Here is a 10,357-nt window from a genome sequence, read left to right on the forward strand (position 1 = left end):
TTTGCATTTCATTTACTCCTCTACATTTCCTCCACCCCATCTGTTTGCCATTTTAGAATTATGCTTCATGTAGTAGATGTGGTGCTTTGTGGTCCACAAAAGCTTATGCCATAATAAATTTGTTAATCTTAAAATGTGTCAAGTTACTTTCACGTATTGTCAGGTACTGTTAAAGAGCTATTAGTAGGCATTCTCATAAGTGTTTGCTAGGGATGTGCTATCAAACAGGTGCTTGTGTCAGTGCTTTTTGGCTGCACCTTGTGGGCCAACTTTGAAAGGTGAACAAGGCAGCCCCCTTGTCAATCACTTGTCATCACAATTTACTGATAGGCCACGCCCACTTGTGAAAATCCAAACGTCAAAGGTTGAAAGGGGAATGTGGGAAGGCTTGCAAGTCCCTCCCCGTGCTGATACTTGCAAAAAGCCAAATGGGGAAAACTGGCAGGACAAGGACAAGTTAGGCCCACAGGCTGGATGTTCCCCCTCCAATATAGATTAACTAAGAGGAAACAGTAGGTTAAATGGATTGGATTAATACAGTTGCTTAGCTATGGATCCTACATATATAATGGATCAAACGTGCATATCCCCAGTTTCCACACTCTTCCCTTCACATTTCTGGCACAGATGCACTCTACATGGGTTCACTTTGCATGAATAACATTGTGTAAAGTAGGTCTGCATGTGAATGATGGAATACATATAGCACTTATAACCATGTGCGCTGGCCCTGAACGAAAGCTACTTTGCAGCTCAGCTTTTTTAATAGGTAGTTCTGGGTAAAATAATTGTGTCTTGAAACCAAATCTTCTTTAGTTGGCATGGGTACAAGCACAAGTTTGTACCATAAAGACTATAGCAAATACCTTGTGGGATCAAAACCACGCAGTCCTAAAACCCTTCTCATCACTACAGGTTATTGCTAGCAGTTGAAGAAAAATAACTACAACAAAATGTCTAGACATTACTTCTGCCTGTAGAAGGCAGCATGAAATGCCACTGGTAAACCCGTCTCCTTTTGTCTGCAAATTGCTATTTGTGCAATACTGTTGCACCACAGTGGGTGTTATCCCCCTTGCTAACACAATAGCACTGCAAGCAGGTGTTGCCTGGTGCCGGGGATTGTAGCCTTGTACAGTACAAGTTGCCCTTTTGTCCCACCACTGCTAGCTTAACTCTTAATTCTAGGCACTGTTTTTGCTGTTCAGCAAACCACAGAATCCATGGCTTATGGGTTTTCCCACCCCATAATCCATTATAGTTTATAAATATGTGTCCCATTTAAAGTATATCAACTTAGTTTAATGTTACTGCAATGTTTTTTGTTCTTCTGTAGTGGAATTAGCCATGATAATGGACCGTCTGTATGGTGGAGTTTGTTACGCAGGAATTGATACAGATCCTGAACTCAAATATCCAAAAGGTGCCGGGCGAGTTGCTTTTTCCAATCAGCAGAGCTACATTGCTGCTATTAGTGCTCGGTTTGTTCAGCTTCAACATGGTGATATTGATAAACGAGTAAGTTGTATCAAATTAATATCAATCATGACATTGCTGTATTTCATAGCAACTATTATTTTCTATGGGAGCAACTGGACAGACTGCATTTTGAAAAGCACATGAGGGTCTAAGCATGGGAGGGGGCACTTTACTTGGGCGCAAAGTCAAAGGGTCTATGTGTTTGCGCATGCGCACAGCCTGGGCTGCAAGCCAGTTGCCGTTAAGAGAAACTTATTGCCTAGTGTCTGTGTGGGATGTCAGGATCTTACAAGATGTTAAGATTAACTGGCTCTAATCAATTGGAGGGTTAATATCCCTCCCATGGTGCCATAGACCTGCTCCAGAGCTTGGAACTGCATTTGCTCTTACACGGTGCTTTTCTTCTAGAAAAATAAGTGCTGGTACTCACCATGAAGTTGTTACAGTAAGAGTCACATCTTTTAACCAAAGACAGAGAGGTGCTTGTACTGCATATCCTTGAGTACCCCCTGAAAAAGCACTGCTCTTACAAAACACACACACACATGCCAATTATATATCTCCACTGCCCTATCTTTGAATATGTTTCCTACTACATAGCGTGTTTCCATCCAATATCATCAACATGTGATTTCACTGAACATGTAGATGATTCCTGAAGCACGTAGCATGTTTTTCCAGAGAGACATTCATTCCAGTGTTCAGTTGGTGAACCTTCAACAACAGCTGGGGAAATTTCCAGTAGGCCAGCAGCCCCTTGCCCTCCCAAAATAAGTCACAGGTCCCTGTCTACTGTCTCCCTGCAGGTTATTCAAGTCAAGCTAGACCTTGCAGTAACATTGCCAAGAGGAGAATAAATCAATCTCCCTATGCAGTAGTTCCAGTTCCTCTGGTTTCTTGAAAACCTCTCTTCTCTCTGAACCATATGGTGCTTATTTTAATTTCTTGTGTATTAGAAGTCACTTTGGTGGACACTGAGCCACAAGGTGGTTCATAGATGAATAAATGCATGATTCATACAAACAAGCCAAAAGTGGACAATTATCTCTGTCAAGCTTTGATAATTGAATATTTATTTCAAGGGGATTCTTACCTATGTTTTGTGTTCAACCTATATTTGGGCAACATTTGGATTTGATTTCATTATGTAAGAAGTTGTTTAGTGAACACATTGACTAGCATGACAAGAAGCAAGTCGAAGGCGGGGAGGGGTTGCCACAGTAAGATCTCTGGCAGCAGAGTGCCTGAGATAGATAACGGAAGGTGTTAGTTGGTCTAGATCATCTGATCATGTCAGTCAGCAACAAACAGTGACTTACAAAATCTGGGCAACACAGAGATTTTGGTGCAGGAAAAGCTACACTGAGGTAAAACTGTATCCCGAATACAAGTCTCACCAAACAAGGTTTCCAAAACCTCTGTGTACATTGGCCCCTTGATGAGCTTATAAAATGGTTGTCGACCCTAATCCAAATTCTTAGGAATATCTTTGAGAGTTTGAATGGGCAAATAGCACATTGTACTGACTGACGTGTGTCAGATGCCTACATATTTTGATCTGTACCTGTTCGTCACACACACTCACCACACTGGTTTTCCATGTATTTGCAAAAATTGAAGGAGCAAAGCCCACTTATGTTGAGGAGCATGCTTTTAGGTCTCACACAGGTGGGATTGTATGGACACTGAGTACAGCTCAAGGAGTCAGAGCCAGCATGCACAATGCCACCCCCTTCACACACACACCAGTTCTACTTTGATTGAAAGTGTAAACGTACTTAAATCATCATATTGGGAAAGATACGCAGGAACAATCAACTTTTGGGGAGTTCTCAATTTAATTTATTTGTGGGAAACTATTGGTCATCACAGAATACATCAATTTAAATAAAAGCTGTTTTTAGAAACTTGTAACATCTAGTTTTTAAAAGATTATATTCAGATATACTAACCTTTTGCAAAATTAGTAAGGATTTCTCCGTGCCCTCCCGCAAGTGCTTTGGGTACATGTGTTGCCAGTGACAAGCTAACAGCCACACCATGTTAACCCAAAAGGGCACCATCTATGTGAAGGCTGCACATTATGCTGTTGGAAAGTCTTCTTTTGTAAACCCACCCATATAATTTGAAATGGATGTTCTTCACATTATATCCGGGTATTTCAAGATTCTTCAGTGTACAAGGTGTAGTTTGAAGTTAAGTTAAGTCACTTGAAACAAATAACATCTTTTCACAGCTGCATTCTGCTATCAAGGTTTTTACAGTGTTTCAGTACAGTTTGCAGCAACAGTTTACTTTAACTTTTGTAAACTCTTGGTTTATTCACTGTATAAGGGACAAAAGAGAAACATGAAATGTCTTCTTTAAAAAAATATGTTGAACTGTTTTTTGTTACGGAGTTCCGATTTCTTCCTTAACACAATCTGTTACAGTTCAGCAGCAAGCACAGGTCTCATGCAAATTTGGCACTGGACCTTTGCCATTTTTCCATTCGGGCAGGCAGATTTGTTGAGGAAAACAGTATGCAAGACTGGTTGGTGTCTCTCTGGCAGCCTGAAAATCCACACTGAACCTTAGCAGACACCTTTATAAAAACATGCTGAGAAATAGCTGGCAGTGTTAGAATGAAGATGCTGGGGCTACCAAAGTACCACCAATAAGTAAACAAGAACATATATTGGAAAATTGTTTATTTAAAATGATTTCTTTCCAAAAAAAAATCTCAGGGCAATTCACAACAATATAAAAATACATTAAAATACAGCAGCATTTCCAGGGCAGACACAACAAGCTGGCATTAATGAACAGCAAAGGCCTACATATTTCTTCTTTGCATAGATAAAATATAACATTTTAATCCTGTATCTTGTTAGGATTTAATTAGCAGAAGTTTTAATAAGATCTCTACATTTCTGACCACTGGTGGAGTCTATTAACACTTTCACATTTAGTCTGCAAGCATAATGTGTGAAAAATCCTTCAGTATCAAATGTAATGTTAACTATATATAGTTCCTTTTGATTCATAAATATTGGTAGTTGAAGAATATCTATGATGTTACTTTCTCAGCTGTTATTTACAGCTGTGACTACATCATCAAGATGGACACAGTTACATTATTTAGTTATCTATTCAAACGATTAATTCACTAAACTCTTTTGGAAAGGTATTTCTATAATAGAACGTGTTCCAGAAAACATGTTTCTTGGACTTAGGAGATGTTTAAATTATTTAATCACCAAAAGACATTTCTATTTGGGGGGGGGGATCTGCAATGCAAACACTAAATCAATAAACAATTGTAATTAAGCTGTCAGTTTTGTAATACTTCTAAAAATGTGGGGTTTTTTAACCCAAAATTAAAAGGGGAGGTTTTCAAGCAGAATGGAAAGTTTTGTAGCACATGGAAATACCTTTCCAGTGAGTGGGAACACAGTAAACCTGCTCCAATAGATACTGATGAATTTTGTTCTTTTTTTTGTGACGGTAGCTACCTTGATGATGATGTCATATTTTTCAACCACAAAGATTTATTAAATGAGTGACACAATCCATATACACTTCAGGGTCATTTAAATAAATTATTATTTTTTAAACAAAAACTCAACATTAGAGTCATATACTCACAATTATAAATTTGGTTCACGTGTGTTTGTGCATGTTCACAGCACATCTTCACAATTTGTTGATAGTTGTATATTGAACTAGGATTCTGAATAGATTAACTTTATAATACATACATAGTGAACACTAGTTAAAACCCATTTGCGGGGCGGTGTGTCATTTTTCACTTATTTGCTTTGATTTCCTGGCTCTGATTTTTACTGTAAACTCTCTAATTTTATAATCTATAAAACTATTGCAAAAGTGCCTGACAAAATTTGAGAGGGCAAGCCAAATTGTTTGCTGATAATTTTTTACTTCTTCATTTTAAGACCCGAGTCCAGATGTAATACTATACATCTTCTTTGCTTCTCACTACTATCCCTATTTCCCACAAAAAAAAACCAACCCTTGAGGCCTGGTGTGATGAAGTGGATAAGTTGTTAAATTTGAAATAAGGGTTGCATTAAAGCCCCTGTTCAGCATGAAGCTCACTATATTAACTTGGGCCAGCCACTATCTAATATAACTTAACTGATGTGCACCGTCCTCGTGGGGCGAGCTCATTTATGCCACCCAGATTTCCCTGGAGAAAAGAAAGGATACAGATTTAACAACGATATGTGAAGCTAATCTGATCGCTTGTCCTCTTGTGCGCTTGTTTCTTAAACAGGTGGAGGTAAAGCCATATGTGCTGGATGACCAGATGTGTGACGAATGCCAGGGCGCACGGTGTGGTGGAAAGTTTGCTCCCTTTTTTTGTGCCAATGTCACATGCCTGCAGTATTACTGTGAGTTTTGCTGGGCGAATATCCACTCTCGGGCAGGACGTGAATTCCATAAGCCATTGGTTAAGGAAGGGGCTGACCGCCCGCGCCAGATCCACTTCCGCTGGAACTGAGCCTGCTACTCCAGCATCTCCTTAAGGAACAAAGGGTGCATGTGGCTAACTGTGTTTGAAGATACTGACATGCAGAAGAAATAAGTGCATTCTTCTGCTTCTCACCCCGACTCTCAATACATGCATCTTTTTCAGCAGCCAAAACACTACAAAGCCTCTTGTTTTTCACCAAAACCCTACATCTCAGGCTTAATAATTTTTGTGATATTTTCATGTTAAAATAAAAAAAAATGTTTTTTTGTATTTTCTCCAACTTATTTTTATATGTAAAATTAAAACTAGATATGAGAATGTTTTTGCATAGGGGCACACTGTCTGCTGCTATATTTAGTGGGTGAAGCGTGCACTTATTTCTAAACATGGGTTTTTAACTTCAAGATCTGCCCTAGTAATTTACCAAAGGTAGCAAAAATAGTGAAGATGGGATATGTCTGCTACAAAAAAGCTTATTTTTATTGTTGTTGCTATTTTCAGTGTATACATCGATTTAAAAAAAATAGGGTTGATTTTTTGCTCTCCATTTTGACTTGCAAGAAATAATACCTCAAGATAATCTGATTTATTAGCTATTTTTAAACATTTATAATCACAAGCTGTATTAGCTTTGCTGCTATATAGGTGTTGTGTGTAATGCCACCTATTAATACGGGATTAAAACGTTTTAAGATACACTGCATTGCCGATTAAAATGCAGGCAGCACAATATGGCATAAAGTGCCATAGTTTTAGAATGTGAAAAATTGCATGTTTACTTACCTGTATACACCATATGCATGCACTAGATCTAACAAGAGGTGAGTTATTGAAAATGTTTTTTAATGCTCTGAAATCTAGATAGCATGAGCAAACCGCAAAATTTGTAACAAAAGACACTTGCATGCATTATTGTGACTCAAGTTTTTTTTCTCTAAAAATGTCCTACATGTGTACAATATGCAAACTAGTTTTAGATTAGAAAGTGCAGCCATTTTGTGACCTGGTTGGTAGTGGAATTCAATTTTTGCAGACTGGATGTAATATTGTAATCCCTGTGCAACTTTGTGATGTGTGGTTCTAATTAGTGTGGAGTGGTGTAGCTTAGACACGTTTGAGCAAATTTACTAGATTTTTAAATAGATTTATATTTATTTCAGCCCTCTTGATTGTTCACGGTTAAAACTTCCTTTACAAACCAAAGATGGCCAGCCCACTGCTAACCAGTCACCAAATGGGAAACTACTGAGAAATGAGCATTAAAATGTGCTCATACAAGAAAACTTAATGCTTTAGTAATAAAATAAAGTCAAAATGGAGATGGTGTAATATACAGACAGCTAGTTGCATAAGCTAAATCTTACCTTTAAGACAACAGTGAAATTTGGCTTAAACTGTGTGTGCTTGTTTGACCTTAGATGCATTTAAGACTTCTGTCAAGCTAGGGTCACTGTTGCATGAAATGTAGTTAGTTGACGGACAGTCAAGCGCAGTGTTTTAATTTTGATGAAGGAGTTCTAAGCGATGACATTGCTTGCAAGATTTTTGAGGGGGTGGGAGGGAGGGGGGCTGTTTCTGGATTGAAATTCATTAGCAGTGTTTTTGTCCTCCACAAAACATTTAAATGCAACTAGCCCTTATGTTTCAATGGAAGAAAGAGCCACTCTACAGTTTAGGCAAGCACCCAGTGCAGAATTGAAAGTCTTATTCCAAGAGAGAAATTTGCAAGGGTTTTGCCCTTGGCAATCCCTTGGGGACAATCCTTCATGTAAGCAAAGTGTTGCTCTTATATTGGTTGTCTGCAATGTGCTTTTTGGTACTGTTCAATATGTGGTTTCATGTCTAAATCTGCTGTTTCGTTGTGGTTGTGGTTCAAGTTTTTAAAGTTTTAAAGTTGATGCTGTTTTAAGAAGAGCTTTTTAACTGATTTAGTTGTCAATGTACCCTATTTGTTACTTAACCATGATCCTCCAGATTTTTTGGAGTATTCTTTTCTAACCTTAAACCCTGCCAGACCTTGATCCATTTTTGACATTTGTTATGCACTATTTTTATATCTCTGTGAGAGATTTTTTTTCCAACTAGTCAGCTATTTTAAGGCACACTTTTTTTTGACTGACGACATCTCCTTTGCTATACCTCAATTTTTGGAATTTAGAAATGGGGGGAAAAAATCAGTAGTTTTGCAATGTTAATTATTTAGATATAATTTAATTCCGCAGATGTTTTTAACTTTATTTTCATATTTCTTGCTTGAAGTTTAAAATTAAAGAGCCTTTACATGTTTTAAATAATGAAAATGAATATGGAAAATTGAAATAATTGGAGATGTTTAGAAATCCTTTGTTTCTCCCCAAATAAATCTGTAAGAAAACAATGATACCCTTTCTTTGGTATGGGTAAACTATTCTAAATATCAGGCTATGCTTCTCACTTCATTTCTGGAGCTATTGAGGCTAATAGCTCCTGTAACTTACATCTCCTCTTTTTATTCCTTTTTAAATCCATGTTCCTAGGACACAATCCACCTGGAAGTTCTCCTGCATCAGCACACTTTGAAGTGAATGGGCACATTCATCTCAATGGAGGCTGAGATATTGTGCTTTTGCACAGCTCCTGTTTGTTTCAAGGCAGGATAATAATGTAAGAGACTTCCCTAGTGGATTGTGCCCTTATTTTCTTAACTGTTCAACACTGTATTGGTTTTTGTTTATATAAATCATATTTATTTTACTATTTTTGTAGGAGATTGTTAATTTTATTGTATTTTTGTATTTTTAAAGCTTCTTTTATTTCCCCAAATGTGCATATTGCTGCCCAAACATATGACTGTGGAAGAAAAAAAATACTTTAAAAGTCCACACTTTTTGTTAAGAAGGAAACATTTAGCATTTATATATTTGTGTATGGAAAACACTTGATATTTTATTCCCTGTTGCATCTGGCTGCACAGAGCCTCTCCTCAAAGATGCTACAAAACTTGAATATAACACATTTTGGAAGGCTGACTAACCTCGATTCTGTGTTGTGACGTGCAATACTGTTTCTAATGTTTGTATAAAAAGAATAACAGTGTAAACCTTTTTAATGCAAATTTTATTTTTTTCATTGCATCTTTTGCAAATTTTATCCACAGTGTCATTTTTTACTGTCAGAAAAGAAAACCCCTTTTGTCATTGCAAATATTTTTTAAAATCCAGAAATCTTTGTACTGATGTAAATGATCGTAGTTATTTTAGATAGTGTTTTGCTAACAAAAGGAGAGACTTTTTTCATGCATATTTCTATTTTGTTGTCGTTTTGGGTTTTGTTTGTTTGTTTTATTTCAAATAGCAAAAATACTTGGAATAATTTTTCATATTCTTGTCATTAATATTATTTTGTATTTTTATGTGGAAATATATAATTTTATGACGCTAATTGCTAAAAGTTTATTTTATGTTGAATTATTTTTGGAGCCTAAATCTTTGTAATATTAAAGCAACTAGTTTCTAAATTCCGAGTTTGTGTAAAGAATCGCACAAGTGGTTTATGGAGTGTTTGGATTGTAATTATAAATGGTTCTTTGATATGCAAATTAATATTTTCAGTTAATTTTATTTTGTATTCCTAATGTGGTGTTAAAACAGTTTTTATTTTTTTCTAAATAAAAAGAAAACCCATGCTTTTTATGGATACAAAGGAACCAATGCACAAAGCACCATCGCTGAGCACCCTCCGTTGGTTTCAGTGGAGCCCCATAAAAGTCCCAGTGAAATGAATGGGGTGACCCAGCAGCGGTGCTGGCAGATTGGTTCTCTAGTTAATCGCCTTCAGCTTAAAATCTTCTGTTAAAATATTTTAGTTCATTTTACTGTTATCTTCCAGGTGTCTAAATCTCCAGTCTGTCTGTTGTACTGGTAATTTAACTCTGTAATGGAATAGTTTGCTGCCAACTATTTATATAATAAGTAATTTTTAAATATTTGTAATATTGTTGACTGACTAATAAACTATTAAGTTATTGGCATATTTTTCTCTCTGAATTGTTTTGCTTTCTGCTTGAGTCATGGATGAAAAGTGATTATCCTATCATTAAGTAATGTGTTTCTTCCACAGCCCTAAAAACAGAAGTTGCTGTTACCATCACACAAGAAATGCCCCTCGCCACGCTAATTTCTCTTGAACTTGTGCAAAACTTGTACTTGAATTTGTAACGTTTAAATCAGGGCAGGAAGCCTTCTTCAGCCCAGGAGCCCCATTATCTCGTGGGCCACCCCTTTCGAAGCAACTTATCAGATGGGCAAGGCAAATGTAGACAGAGCAGTGAATGTGACTCTTACCTTGGTACAGCAGGCCGCATGCCAACTATGCTTGCTGGTGGTTTCATAGAACTGTAGAGTTGGAAGGGACCCTGAGTGC

At 37.1% G+C, this 10,357-nt stretch overlaps 1 protein-coding gene across 4 annotated transcripts in view; it reads left to right on the plus strand.

Annotated features, from left to right (window-relative positions):
• The window catches only part of CPEB2 (cytoplasmic polyadenylation element binding protein 2), a 67,729-nt gene extending 57,764 nt beyond the window's left edge, over window positions 1-9,965 (plus strand). For all 4 annotated transcript variants that reach the window (XM_081207717.1, XM_081207719.1, XM_081207718.1 and 1 more), the window contains 2 exons: window positions 1,337-1,518; window positions 5,756-9,965. In XM_081207717.1, coding sequence (XP_081063843.1) covers window positions 1,337-1,518; window positions 5,756-5,983 — 410 coding nt within the window. In that variant the 3' untranslated portion in view covers window positions 5,984-9,965. The remainder of the gene's footprint in view (window positions 1-1,336; window positions 1,519-5,755) is intronic.
• Window positions 9,966-10,357: the final 392 nt, after the last annotated feature.

The sequence above is a fragment of the Podarcis bocagei genome, assembly GCF_964188305.1.
Source record: "Podarcis bocagei genome assembly, chromosome: 9".
Classification (NCBI taxonomy): domain Eukaryota; kingdom Metazoa; phylum Chordata; class Lepidosauria; order Squamata; family Lacertidae; genus Podarcis; species Podarcis bocagei.